Source organism: Cydia pomonella, chromosome 26 (assembly GCF_033807575.1).
Source record: "Cydia pomonella isolate Wapato2018A chromosome 26, ilCydPomo1, whole genome shotgun sequence".
Taxonomy (NCBI): Eukaryota; Metazoa; Arthropoda; class Insecta; order Lepidoptera; family Tortricidae; genus Cydia; species Cydia pomonella.
This window is the reverse complement of record NC_084728.1, coordinates 5,995,522-6,016,267: the sequence shown is the minus strand read 5'-3', so window position 1 is coordinate 6,016,267 and position 20,746 is coordinate 5,995,522. Positions and strand designations below refer to the sequence as shown.

At 37.6% G+C, this 20,746-nt stretch overlaps 1 protein-coding gene across 3 annotated transcripts in view; it reads right to left on the bottom strand.

Moving 5' to 3' along the window:
- Window positions 1-1,056: 1,056 nt before the first annotated feature.
- Window positions 1,057-20,746, bottom strand: part of LOC133532261 (steroidogenic acute regulatory protein-like) — a 32,289-nt gene continuing 12,599 nt past the window's right edge. For 2 of the 3 annotated variants that reach the window (XM_061870849.1, XM_061870850.1), the window contains 9 exons: window positions 20,203-20,256; window positions 19,095-19,233; window positions 18,159-18,325; window positions 12,131-12,286; window positions 11,459-11,563; window positions 10,681-10,794; window positions 7,303-7,394; window positions 4,286-4,398; window positions 1,057-1,775 (listed from right to left, as the gene is read on the bottom strand). In XM_061870849.1, the coding sequence (XP_061726833.1) occupies window positions 1,666-1,775; window positions 4,286-4,398; window positions 7,303-7,394; window positions 10,681-10,794; window positions 11,459-11,563; window positions 12,131-12,286; window positions 18,159-18,325; window positions 19,095-19,233; window positions 20,203-20,256 (1,050 nt within the window). In that variant the 3' untranslated portion in view covers window positions 1,057-1,665. The remainder of the gene's footprint in view (window positions 1,776-4,285; window positions 4,399-7,302; window positions 7,395-10,680; window positions 10,795-11,458; window positions 11,564-12,130; window positions 12,287-18,158; window positions 18,326-19,094; window positions 19,234-20,202; window positions 20,257-20,746) is intronic. The other variant, XM_061870851.1, reaches the window with a different exon arrangement.

The following is a 20,746-nucleotide window of genomic DNA, read 5'->3' as shown; positions in this document are numbered from 1 at the left end:
TAAATACTTAAATACATAGAAAACACCCATGACTCAGGAACAAATATCCATGCTCATCACACGAATAAATGCCCTTACCAGGATTTGAACCCGGGACCATCAGCTTCGTAGGCAGGGTCACTACCCACTAGGCCAAACCGGTCGTCAAATTATGCACATACATTACTACTTCCAAAGACACATTGATTTAGTAAGATGTGTAGATGTGTGTATCTAAGACAATTTCGTTAACAATTTCACCCTGTATAAAGAGATTGACGTCTGTGGCCATTACTAGAGTTAGACCAATATAAGTTGGCAGCGAGAATTTCATAGAAGTCTGGGCTATCAAAATCAACTTATCTTAGTTTGAGTCTAGTATTTTGCATTTAGCTTGGCTCCGTACCTATGACCGCTAACACTTGAAACTAGAGATGTAAAGAATATTCGGCCACTATTCGGTATTCGGTCTATTCGGCCACTATTTCACTATTCGGCCGAATACCGAATAGTATTCGGCTGAATACCGAATAGTATTCGGCTGAATACCGAATAGTACGTTAACACGTAGATAACTGTCGAGAAAATTGTCGTTTATAGTGACACGTCCCCACTTCGTCATTGCGAACTCTGTGTGTGTGTGCAGTATAGGCGTCACCAAGAAGGGGAAGGGGCAGCTGCCCCCCAGAGAACAAAAGTTCTAACTATATGTATGCCCCTCCCCTTCCCTTGGCCATCGGCCATATGACCTGCAACTGCACACTGACTGCGTGTGCGTACACGTGCACGAGCGTTAAAATGTCGGAGCTGTGCACGCACACGTCACGCAAGCGGTGTGCCATCTCTCATAAGGATCTGTATATTACAACGAACGCCTACGGACACGCATCCGGTGTGCAGACCTTAAGTTGTCATTATACATCGTTATCGCGGGAGCAACAACGATTTGACAGTACTGAAAGATTACAATAAACAATAACAGTAGTGACACTCCTAACGAGAAACGTTTACATGTACAGTCAGATGCAGAGAAACGTAACCCCCCCTGCATAGACTGGTTGTATGCAGGGGGGGGGGGTCACGTTTCTCTGCATCTGACTGTACATGTAAACGTTTCTACCTACCTATGAGTTCAAAATGTAGCAGTAGAAATATTACATGAAATTTAGTTTATTTATAACTAAAATCAAAATGAAATACTTTAAGCAGTAAATACTGACATAAAAATTAAATACATTAGTTACTTATTATTCAAGTTGACGCGTTGCCTCATAGGAAAGCGTTTACATAGTGAAAATACGAGATTGATTAACTTTTTCCAAGGAAAACTTCATGCCAGATATGAAGCACAACTCGCTACACACATTCATTCAAAATAGACATTCTGTTACATGTGTTTCTTGTTTTTTCTCCCGCGATAATGATATATGGTTGTCATGTTCATTTGTCTGTCCCAATCTGTTTTTTTTTTATGTAAGTAAGAAGTCCCATAACAGTCAGACACGCATTTGTTTAATCTTTACTCCACGCTTATCGTCCGCGGCGCGTCATCATGAACCTTGTCTCAATGCACGAAGGCTGATATTGGGCTGAAACGCGCGCTATTTGAAGTCTTTGGCAGTCAAAAGGTTAATTTATCATGCGTTCTCATGTACAAGAAGAAGGAACAAGATAAAAACATTAGAGTTAGAACAAGCCTTTGGCCCTGGCCTCGGCCGTGAACTTCCGCACGTACACGATGTAGTCCAGCATCACGGTCGCGAACGCGGCGTCCAGCACGAACTGGGGGATTTTACCTGCAATGTTATGGAAAAATAAAATTACTAACAATTCTATAACAAGTTAATAGTTGATTTTAAGAAAAATAATAAATATATACACCGTGTTTTTATTGAATTCCGTTAACTTCGGGTATCGGTACGTTGAAAGAAACTAAATGGCATAGTTAATTTAAAAAAAATATATATTTTTAGTTTTTTTTTACTATTTTTATAAAAAGTAACTAAATGTTGCATATAGCGTTGTTGTAACACGGGCATTACATTTAATTCAACCGGACAATTGAAAACTGTGACATATCAATGTAATTTCGAACATCGATCGTCCGAGATAGTACTTACGTTTAGTAGCAAATGTATGAACTAGCACTAAACACTAATCAATATGTAAACAGGCCCTAAGGCAAGTGTACACGCTCGTAAGGGCCTTATAAGATAAAAATTAAAGATTGATTATCGGTGTCTTTGAGAAAGTTACTTAATTTAAGCTCAGGAAACACCCTAGAAATTAACGCAAAAAAAACACGGTGTATAAGCGTATCTTATACTGTAAACATGAGGGTGGTCCACTTTCTGTCCAATTTCTTGGTCCAATGTCTAAGTTTCGTTTCATCATAATCATAAAGGCAGGATACCACCAGTTGTGCTGTGCAATAGTACATTGTAGGAGAGGCCGGAAAACCGCTTAAAGAAGGACGAGTGACTTTGAGGACCGACACGTTAGTGGAGGCTCTCAAATAATAAGAGTCTATCTTTAGCGTTTCCGGGCGAGGCATTACATAGTACTTTTCACGACTACTGCGAGGAAATAAGAAAACATTTGCATAATTATAAGTACTTTCATAGAAATTAATATTTATATTGGCGTGAGAACAATTGATGAATGAAAGCGTTGTATTTTGCCCGGAAAATTTATATTTTCTTCGCTAGAAGAATTCATTTTTATAGCGTAGATATGTGTTTCTTGTATTTTTTAGTCAAACACAATTTACACTATGCAATTCAGAAGTATTTTCCGATCCCGCCCTTTTTTACTTTTTTTATCACTTTTAAGAGACATTTTTCTGTTTGCTTTAAACCGACTCTAAACTTAGAAGTGTTTTTGCTACCGTAAAACCGCCTTAAGTGTGAACTGAATGGTTTTGATGTTTCTTTTTCTAAACAAGTAATTGGTCCTATAAATAACCTAATTTTATTTTTGAAGGAAAAAGTTGTGCCGAAAAAAGACCTTTTACCATCCTCAATGACATATGATGATAACAATGATCACCAATAACAGATGATGATAACAATGATCACCAATAACAAATGATGATAACCATGAAACATTCCAGTAGTGATGGTTCAGGTGCTACAGCTATTGCCTACTCTCCAGCTTGGTTTTAGAACATCTATTGCGACATTTCCGAACAGTGGCGTGAAAAAATGTATAACTTAAATCTACTTAAAATATTGTAACCTTTAAAAAAAAAGTGGATATAAAAAGCAATTTATTATATAAACGTATTACTTCGAATTTCGAAAGCCTAAAACTGTTGCCCATGTTCTTCATGAGCATAGCCACTGTAACTGCGTCTGATACCGTACCGTCCGGCATTCTCACTAGGACTGGCTTCAGAGACCGAGGAAGAAATAATCTCTAGAATGAACACACGCAGGAAGGACTTGGAGCGCCTAAATTGAAAGTTGTAAACCATTGTGTGCGATATCAAGCAATGCAAAATAAATGTATTTGTATAGCTTTAAGTTCTCATGTAAGTGAATTGTCAAATTCTTAGTGAGAAATAAAGAATCTTAAACCTAAAAATATCAAGCAATAAAATTGTACGAGTATAACTGCCTCCCCACTGAGCTCAAATTAATGAATAATATAGATAACTTTAAATGTAGGCTAAGGGACCATTTAATTAGTCAATGTTATTACCATGTTAACGACTTTATTTGTAATCTTTACTTTACTTTTCAATGTGTTCATATTTTTTTATGACATTTATAAGACTGTGTTTTTTTTTATTTTTTAGTTTGTATATTTTAGTTTAAGTTATGCATGTTATTTATAGAATTGTGATTGATTTTAGTACTTGTAGGTAATAGTTATTTGTGTCCCAAGGGAGGAAAAGTAGGAAATTGCGTGCCGCGTGTAAAATTGTTACCCGCGCCGAAGGCGAGGGTGACAAACACGCGGGATAGAATGTCCTACGTTTCCTCCCGTGGTGCGCATATGATATCGTTTAGCGCAGCGGGAGCAAAGCTGACGCTTTCCGCCCGGAGGGCAGAAAAACATATTTCCGCCATGATTGTAAAATTGTTATGGAATAAATTATTATCTTATTACTATTCAAGTACCGAATGAATTTAAATTAATAATGTAAATAATGCATGCATTCATTTCATATCTGATAATCCTTTTTCATATCGCAACGATATTAAGGAATAAATGGCTTTTTATTTTATTTTATTTATTTATTCAAGTACCGACAACCTTCGTGGGGTCACACTATTACTATTGTACTATTCTGTGGCCTTACCTTTGAGATCACAGCACATGAGCCACTGGAACTGCGTCTGGTACGTCTCCGTACCGTCCGGCATCCTCACCAGGACTGGCTTCAAGTACCAACAACCCACTTTGTTGTTTCCCCTGAAAACGAAGAAGTAAATAATATTAACATAAATTAACAGCACAAAATAGCATTTATTCGGTCCTACAGAACAACTGCATTCATCTCTTCTTCTTCCTAGCGTTGCCCCGGCATATTGCCACGGCTCACGTCTGGGGTCCGCTTGACAACTAATCCCAAGATTTGGCAAGATTTGGAGAACAACTGCATTCATATGTTGAGATGAGTTGTATTTGCTAGAAGAAATCATTACAATATTTTTTTTCCTAACATAACAAATTAAAAGTTCAGAGCCATTCCATGCCAATCATAACCATTGTTCTTCTATGAAATAATAAAATAATGTGTATAAATATTTTTCGAATTTGCCTTTTTTACTATGAATGGCAAACAATGTGACGCCAGACGCCACATTGTTATCAAAACAGCAAAGTACTTCGAAAAATTGATGATGTAATAAAGAAACAATACAGTTATATTTTTTAAATCTATTTTAAGAAACAATAAAAATTTAAGTTATTAATAGTATGACATTATCAAGTACGCAATAAGACTATTTACGGATTATATCGCGTATAACGAAATAAAAATACATTCCGAGGTTCCGAACCCTTTACAACATTCGTGGTCAACGGGTGGCGTATGGCCGAGCCGATATAATCCAGTCAAATAGTTTTATTTCACAACTATCGCGGTTACATAATACAATATTAAGTAGAGATAAAAAAACTTCAGAGGTGCAGTCAAAAATAAATTTCACCTTGTCCACTTTAAAAGACCAACGCCACTAAGCGTTTGAGCAATACATTTTTTCTGCTCTAATCACTGCATTTACTATATCATTATCCTCGGCTTTCCTTTTGTAATACTCTAACGGTTCTGGCAATTCATTTATTAATATACAACAATCTTCTTCCTTTGTTATATAATTAATCACATTTTCAAGGTTTCTACATATCTTCTGTTTTATTGCAGGATATTTTAAATTAAGTCGCGTAAACACATATCTGTGGCATCTTTGGTATAGTAAGTTAAGATGTTTATGTTTTCTTTCTCGTCCGTGTTCAACAGAAGCGAAGATCGGTTTAGTTTTCTTTAATAATATCTTTTCGACTTCTTCGTTATAGTTTTCCGGCGAATACACAGTGAAATATATCTTCTGCGTTTCCATTTCGTTCTGGAATTAGGTATTAAAACTCGTTGTTGTTTCACACCTCGATACTTCGTCACTCCTAAGATCTACTCGCTCTTTGCTTCGTTTAATTGTGGTTAGATCTATTTTTCGTTTTTACTGATTGTTAATACTTGCGTTTTTGGGTTTTGGCATGGTAGTCAATGTTGGGCCAGTTTAAAGTATTCAAATAAATAAAAGTGGGACATATGACAGTCCTCGCTCGAAACCGAATGATGACTAAGTCTCAGAATGCAAAAATAGCGCGGGCTGATAAAGAGGTGACGGCACGGGTTATCGTCGAATTACGTAGATGCTCTTGAAAACGCAGAATATTAAGATATTTCCCGAATGAAGGTTGAGGGAGGCGATGGCTGAGATACGCGTCATACTCGGGAACGGGTGCTGTTTGTGGAGACTGGTCTGTTTAAGCTAACTTTATTTTTGAGTACAATTAGCCTCATGCATGAAGTTTAAATTTGAACCAAATATTTTTTATTCGGATAATTGTTACCGTTGTAGCACGTTACAAATGCACTTCCGTTATAAAATTATCATTTAAATGCTTAAAATAATAAATAAAAAGTACGAAAATTGCGCGCGAAATGCTAATGAGCGAAACGCAATGCCATTGGTCGAAACGTCACGTGACGTCACAGTTCAGACAGATTTGTTGTTTTGTTCTACGTTGCATCGATTTTGAAAGAAATCTGGTGTAAAGATGTATTAAAAATGATATATTGATATAAAAAATGTAATAAATCTACAAACAAAATTCGTTTACTCTTGTATACTTCGATTTGATTTTTATTAGAAAAAATATTGAGTGCTATTGTACATTGTGAGCTGCAATTTAATTTTTTTGTATTCCGTGACAATAGATAATGCCTATAGAATGGTTTTTAGGTTCATCCATGGTATTTATAAAAAATAAAACGAATTATTAGTGTCGAGTAGCGAACAACATTAGTAACAAACGTCAGTTGTGTCCGAACTGTGACGTCATCGTCTCTGTAGCATTCGCGATCGGCTCTGTAGAATTCGCGCCAAAAATTATGAGCGTTTCAACCGCTCAAAATTTTTCAACATTTTAAATATTTTTTAATAAAATAATGTAAAGATTTATAAAAGTATTTTTATTTTTTCCGGTGTTAAACCGATATAAATAATGATTTACAGAATAAATAAATAAATCATGCATGAAGCTAATTACAGTGACCGACACCTCATTCGGTTCTCGTATGTTTCTTTTATCTTAATGAATGTTGTTCTTTTCCTTTGGTGTATATGCAAAGGGGTAACTAAAGGGAAAAGGAGGGGGTCTAAAAAAAATAAAATTGTATGATTTAATTAAGAAAAAGGGGACGGCCGCTTCTCCATACAAACTTATTCCCTTTATACTCTCTGGATATTGACATTATGGAAAATATTTTTACATAATTTGATGTATATTAACCATAGCGTTGCCCCTACGTTTGACTACTTTATTAGATTTTTTGATCATTGTAAAAATTTGGTGCGAAAACTGATTTCATACTATTTATTAAACGCTCCTAACTCTTATAATAATTTAAAATTCGAAAAAAAAAACAAACAGCTGTGGTTGATACACAACAAATTGTGCCAAAATATTTTCAATAATGTTAATATGCAGAGAGGAAAATGAGGCCTACGTTTGTTTGAAAAGGCGATTTCGCGCGGGTCCTCCGCTTTCGTCTGAATGGATGACTCCTTAGAAGTACGAGTAAGTTACCTGACGAATTCCTTGTTGGGGGGATACCCGGGCACCGTGACGCTGACCCCGCTGCTGATGTAGCTGTAGGGGTCCGATTCCACCACCATACCCTGCAGCAAATAATAAATCGTTTTATAAACTTTGGGGGAAAAAATGGACATCAAAAAAAATTTAAATAGAGGTGTATTGTCAAAGAAAACTTTGTAGCGACGTTTTACTGCCATCTTTTGACACATAATTAAAACTTTTGGAACGCCATCTGAATTTGATCCTCATTCTTTTGGCGCCATGCCATCGAAAAGCGCTGGTGGCCTAGCGGTAAGAGCGTGCGACTTGCAATCCGGAGGTCGCGGGTTCAAACCCCGGCTCGTACCAATGAGTTTTTCGGAACTTATGTACGAAATGTTATTTGATATTTACCAGTCGCTTTTCGGTGAAGGAAAACATCGTGAGGAAACCGGACTAATCCCAACAAGGCCTAGTTTTACCCTCTGGGTTGGAAGATCAGATGGCAGTCGCTTCATAAAAACTAGTGCCTACGCCAAATCTTGGGATTAGTTGTCAAAGCGGACCCCAGGCTCCCTTGAGCCGTGGCAATATGCCGGGACAACGCTAGGAAGAAAGAGAATCAAAAATTGGCGCCATCTAATAGATCGAAGGCCAGCATCGTTTCGAGCGATAGCGCCATAACCTTTAGGTTGTGCCCGGTAAGATGACGCTACTTTTTAACACGCTTTTATTAGGTCGACCTTTATGTAACTAACTATGTAATGGAATCTTAGGTAACTAATTTTACCATCTTCCAAGGATCGTAGCGTCATGAAAATTGGCAGCTGTATGCAGCGGCGTAGCGTATGTGTTTGCCGCCCGGGGCCGATCAGAAATTTGCCGCCCCAATTTATCATCAACATCACTTAGTCAGGTCATAAGTACTGTCACAAAGATTTTTACTGATAAAAAAGTTACAGATACAGTTTTGCATTACTTAATGCAGTTCAACATTTTTTTTATACTACGTCGGTGGCAAACAAGCATACGGCCCGCCTGATGTTAAGCAGTCTCCGTAGCCTATGTACGCCTGCAACTCTAGAGGAGTTACATGCGCGTTGCCGACCCTGACACTCCGCACCCTCATTGAGCTCTGCCAACCTTACCGACAACACTATGAGTAGGGTCTAGTGTTATTTACACTTTGTTGCGGTTTTCTGTAAGGTGTAGGTACGAGTACTTCCCCAGTTGGGCTCTGCTCTAGATCTGGAATGACATCCGCTGTTCTGTGCCCTACCACACAGAGCGAGATGACTTTCACAATGCCCATACCTCTCTTTTGGACGTAGTTTAAAGACGGATCCGGGTTCAAACATATGTAATATTCGAAAAAAAGTTATATATATATATTTTTTTACTTCGCGTGTATTCGCGTTTAACGACAATCCCAAACTAAACAAGTAGTAAAAAAAGATGAGCTTTACATTTTAAAATAATTATATTACATTTTTATCAGTATAAAACAAGCTTTCAAATCATGGCAAACTTTTTTTATTAAAAGCTTTATATAACATTTTATTTGTAAAACTTGAGACCTCTCTATGTAGTTAATAGACAAAGTTAGTTGAAAAAGGTAAAATACAAAGAATATCTTCAAAAACTAAAACTCGACTACTGAAAATTTGGCTTTTAAACTTATGAAAAAAGAAAAAAAAATCATCTGAAATAATCACACAGAAAATATTGTATATTTACTTCTTTTAAATAAAGAAATACAATGTAATATAATTTCCTTAATTACATTCAGTGTATACAATTACACTGTATGAACGAGAAACCCGTCAGATTTTAACGACGTATTCCTGTCTTAAGGAGCAAAAAATTTATTTGTATTTTGATCAAATTCAGCAAAAAAAGTGTGTGTATGTGTTTTCTGCACACGACACGTTATTTAGTTTTACACGTTGGCAAAAAAAAAACTTTGAAAACTTATTTGCCGATAAATTTTGCGAGTTTCCTTTAAAACTTTAATGCCTCTTAGTAAGGCCACATAGTGCTTGCATCGTTGCAACCATAAAGGCGTTTTTCACTGAATTATTACAAAAACGAATTTTCACAAGAATTGTCATTATCTTTATAACAAGCCCGACTTTAGAAAACTTTGTATGACATTTGAGTTTCTAAACATGTGGTCAAGAATACACTTTTAACATCTGTCGGATTCCCATTGTGTATATTCAATATTCACAAAAATATTCAAAGGATAGTCGTGGTCGTGTGCTACGGCCATAAGCTTTAAGAGGGAAGTATATAGCACGGGATCGTCCATACAAAAAGATACAACGTTTTTTCACTTCTAAATATTTTCCATTCTCCATGATTTTTTTTTGTATGTTATTGACACAATGAAAAAACTAAGTTTATAGGTTTTCCTTTTTTTTTCAAAATTTGAAAACAATAAATACATAAATAACTCTTTAAAAAAGCGAAACCTATAAACCTATAATAAACTATGCTGAAGCGATGGACATCAAGATCAGTGATTTGTTAAAATTTAGTTAGTGGAAAACGTTTTCTCCCGAAATGTAATTTCATAGAAAAAATACCGTTATTTCGTTAGGATTGCAAAGCTATTCTTCCCTCTTCAGGTAAAGGTAAATGATTATTTGAGGTGAGAATGTTTTCTTATTTCATACGTTTTAGAGCGCGATTTTTGTAGTCTGCATTACATTTAGTTATTAATTATGGGGTTATAATTTCGTATTTAATTCGAACGCCGCACTCCGATAGCGATTGACCGCCCTCGCACACCCGCCCCACGCCGTTCGCTCTTGCGGTGCGTTAGTTCATTTCGTGGCTTGATTTGGAAATATTGATTTCTTAATTTTATATTTTTTTAAATACCGTTTTTGCCGCCCCCTCTTATGTGCCGCCCGGGGCCATGGCCCCCCTAGCCCCCCCCTCGCTACGCCTCTGGCTGTATGTAGTTCTGATGACAATACAATAATATGGTACTGTCGAACTGATCTGATGATGGAGCCGGAAGATATGAACTGGAACTTCACGATGGAACAACGAAGCATAGCTGTGTTTGGATTTGTTAGAAAAATCTTGTAATGAACTTTGACCACGATTAGGCTTCAAGGTCTGATGATGAAGCCGGAAGATAGGCACTGGCATTCCATGATGGGATATCGTATCATAGTCGAGTTTGCACTTGTGAGAAAGGTCACGTAATGGACTTTGAACACGAAAGCGTGTTTTTCTAGTAGTTTTTTAAACTATTGATATATAATATCAAGATATACATGTACATATAAGTTATAGTTACCTAACCCTATGGACGTCAAGTTCGAAATAAAGATAGCAATTCAATTCAATTCAAATTCAAAATAAAACGTGTGTGACCTGTTTGTTGAGCGGCGCGCACCGCCGCAGGATGACGAAGTCGCGCGGCGTGATGACCCCGCGCCCGCCGCCCGCCGTCACCTGGTACGACAGGTCGATGCCTGACCCAACCTCCTGAAATATTCACTAATGTTTATGAATACATCAAATAAAATAAATAAATATTGGACATTATTACCTACACAAATTGGCTAAGCCCCACAGTAAGCTTAAGAAGGCTCGTATTGTGGATACTCGTGTTATAAATAAGAATGTTATTTACACTAGTTACCTTGATAAGTTCAGTGCGGAGTAGAAGGTTATTTACTGTTGTTACCTTGATAAGTTCACTTCGTAATATGGTTGGGTTAGATAAGGTTAGAAGGTTCTTTACTCTAGTTACCTTGATAAGTTCACTCCGTAATATGGTTGGGTAAGGTTAGGTTAAAAGGTTATTTACTCTAGTTACCTTGATAAGTTCACTTCGTAATATGGTTGAGTTAGATAAGTTTAGAAGGTTCTTTACTCTAGTTACCTTGATAAGTTCACTTCGTGATATGGTTGAGTTAGATAAGGTTAGAAGGTTCTTTACTCTAGTTACCTTGATAAGTTCACTTCGTAATATGGTTGGGTAAGGTTAGGTTAGAAGGTTATTTACTCTAGTTACCTTGATAAGTTCACTTCGTAATATGGTTGGGTAAGGTTAGGTTAGAAGGTTATTTACTCTAGTTACCTTGATAAGTTCACTTCGTAATATGGTTGGGTAAGGTTAGGTTAGAAGGTTATTTACTCTAGTTACCTTGATAAGTTCACTTCGTAGTATGGTTGGGTTCCAGTCCGGTAGTTTGGTGACGTTCTCTTTGAACTCCCTAAACAGGAACTCCGCAGGGCAGTCTACTAGACCCTGCAACAATAATTACATAGTTGTATGATAAAAGTTGTATAGCGAAAATATTTGGCTTTCCATAAGAGAAGGGTCCTATACTTCATGTGCATAAGGACCTTTCCATCAGGGTCATGCACATGAAGCATAAGGACTCTTCTCTGAGGGAAAGCCACATATACATATTTAATACATGAAGCCAATATTTTAGTCGCAATTTCGGGGTTGGCAGCATAGTAAAAGTTATCAGTAAGAGTAAGAAGAGCATACTATTAATACTTTGAACGCCACGCCTATTACACAACGCGCCATTGTAAACCTTATTGGGATGCACGAAAGTTGATATTACTCTACAACCGAGTACGTCAGTTGACGTCTTTGGTGGTCAAGAGGTTGGTAAATATTTATAAGATATACTTACAGTTGGCATTAGACGGTTAGGGCGGCCTCGTACCACATGGAGGCGATCAGTTGAGAAGGAGGCTGGCTGGGACTCGGCTGGAAAGAGCTGGAAGTAGCCACTCAGGATCGCGCCAAATTAAATATCTTCTGCGAGCCCTAATGAGGGATGATCATCATCATACTTACAGTAAACCGGTACACTTTTCCAAAGGTCTCCGTCTGTCTCGTTTCCACGATGTCCCCCTTGGTAACGCCGCGCTTCTCAAACTTCCAGTTCGGCAGTGTGATCACTTTGTAGGCTTGCTGCATACTCTCTTCTGCCATCCGTTTGTATTCGTCTATCTGTTGAAAATAATACAAATAAATAATTATTATAGGACAATCATACACAGACTAAGTCACATAGTAAGCTCAATAAGGCTTGTGTTGCGGGTACCCACAAAACACCCATGACTCAGGAAAAAATATCTGTGCTCATCACACAAATAAATGTCCTTACCGGGATTCGAACCCAGGACCATCGGCTTCATAGGTAGGGTCACAACCCACTAGGCTAGACCGGTCGTCAAAAATGTATACAGTATGTTGAAAACAAGAAAAATATGACTGGTTTTACAAATATTCGTCATCCTCCGGGCGTTGACACGGTTCACTTGGGGAGCTTGGGGTCCGCTCAACGACCTCACCCTAAGAATTGACATAACCCGGGACCCGGGTTTTTCTTTGTAATTATTTAAACTGTTTTGAGTCACTGATAAATACAAATTTTACGGATAACGTGTCGTCGCATATTTTTAAAACGTACATACATACAATATTGTATTGGTTTTCAATGGGGTTGGCAACTGACAGAGGTGTTTATAGATGGCGCCAGCATAGGTTTCCCCTGTTTCTATTTTTTTTCTATGGGATTTGGCTAGAGCATCCAGTAAAAAAATTTTTTTTGACGTTTATCATTTTTATTTGTAGAGAAAGTGCCGGCGCCATCTGTAAATGTAAAATACGCCACGCCCATTCCAAGTGCAATTAATGAGTCTGGACTAGACTTTAATTACAAAATAAAACCACTGTCTACATACTGTCAACCACTCCGCTTTAAACTCTTCCTCGGGTGCTCTATTAAACAAAATCTTCATCCAATTCACAATAGAAAAACCAAATTTACTAGATTTCTCCAATTTCTGCTCAAATTCCTCAACAGTCTCAACATTTTCTAGCTCCGCGATCGTTTTTTCAATCGTTTTCTCATCTAAAGTGCCCACAGCTGATGAGGACGCCGCCATTTTGAATTCGCGCGCTTCAAGTGTTTATCAATGGAAGGGCGACCCGGTGTAATGTCAATGAACTTGTATCTTTATACGTGTGGTTTTTTTAATTTTTGTAACAGTAATGTAGGTCGAGATCACAGCTGTTATTTATATACTTTATTAATTATTTGGAGTTTAAACAATTATAAAAACTAGGTAATAATTATCGAACTGTGTTAAATGTATATTCTTGCTATTTTAAACTTAAATAGCTAGTTATAATTTTAAATGGACAATCAATTGATTGTACGTTACAAAGTATGCAAGATGTGTATTAATATCGGTCACAACACTGGTAAGTTGATGCCAACATTAAATGAATACTATAATCTTAAGAAGCTTTAACAAAATTTGGAGGTTATATTTTTATTTACACGAAACCCGCCAACTTTTATGTCAACACACTACAGCACGAATGCAAACTGCTTTTACTTTAGTAATAAAATGTTTTATCTTTAAATGTAAGATAGCTAGTCGCTAAAGATAGCAATTACATTTGGTTATCAATTCGATATAAGTTTTTTTTTAGTTTAAAGTTAGACGCGCGGTATTTATCGGCGAAGCTTGAGCGCGTGTTGTCAGCCGCGAGGCGCAGATGCGACTGGCTTCAGAGTTATTAGCCGAAGTCGATTAGATAAAATAGAAGTGTTATTCGACTTTGTTTATAGTTATCTATTAACATAAATGCTATGATAGGCTTAGACCAAGACAAGTTAGACAAGTCTGCAGCGATTTTGATAGCAAGTGTTAATGCAGCGCAGTGCAAGTGTTATTTATACGTCATAATATCATAAAAGTTTGACGTTTAAAATAACACTTGCACCGTGTATGCTATCAAAATCGTTGCAGACTTACCTTGGTCTGACTCTATGAAGTGTGGTACGAAGCGTTTGGCCCTGCTAATAGTAAGCGGACACCGCGGCGTATGGAAGTTTGTAACTTCACAATATCTCAAGCGTGTTGCTAACCTTTTAGCCAACAGAAAAAATAGCTCGGCGGGCGAGGTGTTCAAAACAATCTACGCAACACGCTCATTCTGCTTATTAATAATACTGCCTCTGATTGTACTTGATAATACAAAAATATTTATCAAATATAATTTTTAACTCAATATACATTCCACTAGAGAAACTCAATAATAATGATAATTTAATACAACGTCACGTAGTTTTACATGGTTTTCCGAATTTCGGCTATATCAGGAGATGTTTTAAAAACAGTCGAACACAGCTTCAGCTGTGCAATGGCAAGTAAGATTAACACTCAGCCGATTTAAGCACCGAAGTGCCCCTGTTGCCACCTTGATAAGGATGATGTGTTAGGTGACGCCAGCCAACCGTGTTATTGTTGTTAAACACCGCTTACACAGGGCATTCAGAGCTTTAAGAGCAATTCCTTGCTTAGCAACTTTTCAAATCTCGAATTTTTGAAGTTGTTTCTGTCGCGCTGCGCTGGGCTCAGTGCGCGCGTGCGATAACGACAACTGTAGCTCGGACTAAAATTCCCACGCAAAAAACTCAAAAATCGAGGTTTTGCTTGAGACTGTTTGCTCCTCCAAAACGCAACCAATCATTATGAAATTTTGGGAACTGAAAGAGGAAAAAATTATATATGCCACTATGTTTTGATTTTTTGGATATTTGTTGTCATATTTGTAGACTGCACCTTTTGTGCAGCCAATTCAATTGAGCCGTTTTTGCGATTTTCGAGGCGCTGTAAGTTTCTTCAAAATAAAATAATCCAAAAAAGCAAAACATAGCGGCACAGATATTGATGATATTGACCTTATTTGAAAAAAAATCATTGCGTTAGGTTAAAAATACAAGGAGGAAACAGTCGAGAGCGTTTGTATGGAATAATCGCAACTAGGAATTCCTCTTAACCAATATCGTCGCTATACTTACTCAACCTCGTATCTACATATTAGATACGTATATCAGATACGAGTTTGATTAAGTATAGCGACGATATATTTTTTAAAGTAATATTTTAAAATATTGCAAGCACGTACGATCAAGGTTATTTTTTTAATTAATTTTAAGCGGGAAATATTTTTTCCTTCTATTGCAATTTCTAAAATAACGAATTAATTAATTTTTAAAAGCGATGGTGGCCGAGTGGATATTACGTCGGACTTTCAATCCGGAGGTCGCGGGTTGAAATCCTGGCTCGTACCAATGAATTTTTCGGAACTTATGTACGAAATATCATTTGATATTTACCACTAGCTTTTCGGTGAAGGAAAACATCGTGCAACCTGTATACAACTGCAAAGAAATTCATAGGTGTGTGTGAAGTCCCTAATCCGCATTAGGCCAGCGTGGGGACTACAGCCAAAGTCCTCTCACGTATCTTAGGTGCCATGTGCCCAGCAATGGGGCGTATACTTATAGACTGAATTGTTGTAGCTATGAACTCTTCTTCTTTCTCACGTTGTCCAGGCATTTTGCTACGGCCCATGGGAGCCTGGAGTCCGCTTGGCAATTAATCCCGAGAATTGGCATAGGTACTAATTTTTACGAAAGCGACTGCCATCTGACCTTCCAACACCGAGAGAGGGAGAGTTTTTTTTTATTGTAGGTATAAAATGCCACCGAAAAAAATATTTATTTTTTACGAACAAAAAAAAGTGATCTATATTGATTTAACATTTTATTAAGTTGGCCAGGTTATTCTGGGCCCCATTTGTTTAATGTCGTTAAGAAGAACGTGTGTACACCCAAGGCCAAAAGTATGGAAACAAAGTTGTTTTCTTTAATATCTCAAATTTCTGTCTTTGTTTTATTATTGTAACCTAAAACTTACATTAAGCATCCACAAAAGGTTAAAAATACTCGCTAAATATCAAAACATCCTAAAATATTGTCAAAAACATTTGAAAAATAGGAAATAATTATACCCTTTTGCTTTGAAAAATGTAGAACTGGCAAATAATTTGGCCACAACTTGACTATTTTGAGTAAATGTTCTACTATTATATTTACCATTTTGTTTCTAATGAGTAGTATATATTACATCGTTTAAAAAATCACACTTTTCTATTAAAATATAAGCTTGTTTCTATAGGTACTTTTGGCCGGGAGTGTATATTATTTTGGGAGCCTGGGTACAGCCAAAGCAGCGACTGTATAGGTAAGTTTTCGATTAAAACGTGTAATTGCACAACATTTCCTTATCATAATTAGTCTGAATCTGGATTATACGATAGCAGCATAAAGTCCATCAAGTAATCCATACATGCATTGGACTATAATAATGGTAAGTATTTTAATAGTGGAATATTATAATATTTCACACATAAATTTTTGGCACAAAATTCATTTTTTGTACAAACTTTTATCGCTGACTGTACTTTTCTTTCCACAGGCAACAAATGCTAATCGAGACAATAAAAACCCCAAACACAATTAATTTGCGTTGTTTTATCATAGAGTTCCTATGGCCGCAGGAGGCTCCATCATCAGATCGGCTCGATGGTACCATAATATTACATAACACCCGACTTACATATGTATGCAAATTTTCAGCTTCATCGGAAACCGGGAAGGGGGTCAAATTTAACTTGCAAGATTTGACCCGTACAAACGTACATAGGTACATTGTAAATTAAATAAAAGCTTGTAAAAAAAAACGATTACACAGAACTTTATGTGACTGCTACATGATGAAAGTGATTCTCGTGTGATCCTTTTATGAAACTCACTCCGTTCGTTTCATAAACCCACACTCGTATTTCAATACCTAATTATGTATATGCTCCTGGCCCGCCGCGGTCTATTGGACACTTTCCGATTTTTTCTCCTGTCATGTGAGAATGTCAATAATGTCATACTTAGAAACCACTAATCATGCGTAAGATGGATGATCTAGAGTCTCAACGCCAGGACACGTGCCCTCAATTGACTAATCAAGACCCCTTTATCAGTTGCCGAAGTTTTATTAGTTAATCAACGAGGTTGCAACGCGCTGCGGTTATATTAGGACGAGTATTTCAACTTTGTGTTCAGAATTTGAGGCATTCCAGAAAAAGCGTCGGGTGCGTGGCGTTATTTTTTTAACACTTCTGATAAAGCTAAGAAGCCGACATTTGGCATGATAAAGTTTGATAACTTAGCTTTAAATTCAATGTCATTATTTAATACAGATTTCTGCAGGTTATTAATGTATATGTCATACACGTCACGTCCCCGACAAAGTAAACCTTTTTGTGGAATACCCCATATGTTATAGATTTAGGTTTAGATTTGTAGACAGCTGCATAGGACCCAATTCATGAAAGTAGGTTAAAACGGTGCCCTTGATGTAACCAGCTGGATACAATACAGGAAGTATATAGGAAGGTAAATATGACTGACCCGCTCTTGTGTAAAATGTAGTATTAGCTGATGTATACCCGGCCGTGGTGTACCGGCAAGTGAATCAACTGGTGAAAACCAAGGTGCAGTAGATTCGCCGACGTTGGATGCCACGCCGTGGGGCTTGTCGGGTAAGTATCGGCTCTGAGTTCTCGTTGTAAACATGACTGCTGTGTAAGTATGACTGACCTGTTCTTGTGTAAGTACTAGCTGATGTATACCCGGCCGCGGTGTATCAACAGGGGATTCAACTGGTGAAAACCAATGGGCAGTAGATTCACCGACGCTGGACGCTACGCCTTGAGGTTTACCGGTTAAGAGTGTTCACTCTGGCTCTGGTTGTATGACTGATGTGGAAATATGACTGACCTGTTCTTGTTTAAGTATTAGCTGATGTATAACCAGCCGTGGTGTACCGGCAAGTGAATCAACTGGTGAAAACCAAGGTGCAGTAGATTCGCCGACGTTGGAGGCCACGCCGTGGGGCTTGCCGGGTAAGTATCGGCTCTGATTTCTCGTTGTAAACATGACTGCTGTGTAAGTATGACTGACCTGCTCTTGTGTAAGTATTAGCTGATGTATCCCAGGCCGAGGGGTGCCGGCAGGGGAATCAACTGGTGAAAACCAATGGGCAGTAGACTCGCCGACGGTGGACGCCACGCCTTGGGGCTTGCCGGGTAAGAGCGGCGTCCGTTCTGAGCTCTGGTTGTGATGGCCTGCTTGATATCACAAAAAGCGTTACAATCCATGGTATATACAAGGTTAACTAGTGTCGGACCACGTTAAGTTTTCATGCCAAATGCTATGTCAAGTATGGAGCTCATTGGGACACGTATGCATTCTTACTGCCAAGTATGTGCAAAGTTAGCGTGACGAGAGTCTATTAAACTTCCGAAAAATTATCTCCTAATTTTTGTAAAGGGCATCAAAAAGATGTAACTTAAAAGGCGTAGATAGATTGTCCAAATTAGATAAAAACCCTATCCTAAGTATGTAGATGAAACTGGGGATCGTTTCTTAGTCAGTCACCATACTGTTTTACAACTGTACTGTTAAATTGATTTGACTCTGTATTACAATGAAGACTGAAGAGGGCAATCTAGATGAATGTTAATTCATACGTAGAAGCACATGACATGTAAGGAATAATTAATCTTCAATCATATACAAGGTGTGGCTTGTATGTACTTACTTAAAATTATGCCCCAATCCTAATTTGCCCTTTCAGGCTTCAAAACAAACTCAAAATTCATCCACATTTAAAGAACGAAAAGGTTTATAATCAATCATACATATATACATACATAATTATTTCCCGAAGTCACACCTATTTCCCGGAGGGGTCGGCAGAGACCATGGATTTCCACGTGCTACGATCCTCACATACCTCTTTCGCTTACTTCACTTTCATAACATTCCTCAACAATCAGTCAATGGAAATCACAATCAGGCTTCTAACGATATTCCTAATATAAAGTAAACACTTACCTATAGCTTCTATGATCTGCTTGGCCTGCAGCTCCTGGGGGAGCACCCGGAAGTCCAGGAACCAGGCCTCGCCCCAGGACAGCGTGAATGATGCCAGGATTAAGAATACTTGGAACACTGGTTCTGCCGCGTTCGGCCACTTTTGGACAAACAATCATTTCATTTTTAAGAAAAGGGACGACCCGGACGACGATATCGGCCTGTCACTTATTCGCGATTGTCAACTTTTGGGAATAACTGACAGGCTATATCGTCCGGCGAACTGGTAAGCAGTGGGGCCCTTTAAGAATAACTTTTCATATCGACCACGCCGTCTATCTAGAAATCGGGGAGCATACATTAAGAAACAAGGACTTTTTTTTCTTGTTGAATTCGGATAAAATGTGAATTAAACTAAAATATTGGCGTTGAAACTCCATGGAGTCCCATCCCAGCACGCACAAGTTTTGGGAATAACTGACAGGCTATATCGTCCGGCGAACTGGTAAGCAGTGGGGCCCTTTAAGAATAACTTTTCATATCGACCACGCCGTCTTTCTAGAAATCGGGGAGCATACATTAAGAAACAAGGACTTTTTTTTCTTGTTGAATTCGGATAAAATGTGAATTAAACTAAAATATTGGCGTTGAAACTCCATGGAGTCCCATCCCAGCACGCACAAGTTATTTGCAGAAATCGTGAATCATCTGGTGACTGAAGAGCTGGCGGATTCCTCGCACAACGTATCAGCACTGCGATACGAGAAAATGCCGCCGGCATTCTTGGTACAATGCCTCAAGGGCCTATTTTAGATTTAAGCTTAGTTATAGTAATCTTCTGTATATGTCCATTATGTATACTGTTATTATAAATAAAATGTTGAATTATCTAACTAAAATATGCTTTTAGGTAACAGATTACAAATAACGACACGATGCAGTGAATAATTCTTTGCCATCGTATTTTCTCGGAAACGTTCGTATTTGTCATGCAACTTCAGTCAACCTCAGTACTTTCTGTACTGAGACTGACTGAAATAGCATAACACATTCGTGCGTTTCCGTGAAAATACGATGGAAAAATATTATTCACTACATCTATGAATATGATTATTAAAAGGGTACTCACATCGTATACAAAAACTTTTGCTATTAAAAAGGCACACGTTCCTGACGTGGTGAGCTGGAACAAAGAAAAAATGTGTTATTTTTGCAATAATAAATAAAATATTAATCTCGTGATACTAATTTTGTATCTTGAGGGTAGCGAGAGACTCGAAAGGCATGAGTTGCATATAATATTGGTCTCATGGAGCGCATACAACTTTTGACTTTAGCATGCAGTGAAAATAAATTCCCATTAAAAAAGACAATATAAATTCTCCTTCAAGCGCATGTTGCGCAAGCATCTGTTTGACAAGGTTCAAAGGTCGTCCTCATGATGTTTCACAATGGGTATATATTTATGTATGTATGTATATTTATGTATCATATTATTTATGTACGTATAATTTTATATAATTTTGTGATGTTTTTTTGTCATTTTACTCTGTATTCTGACCCTGCACCTATTAGGATCTTTCGGTTTGGCTCATGGTTGACTGGTAGAGAATGCCTTCTGACATTAAGTCCGCCATTTGTACTCTTCATGTATTGTGCAATAAAGTTTAAAT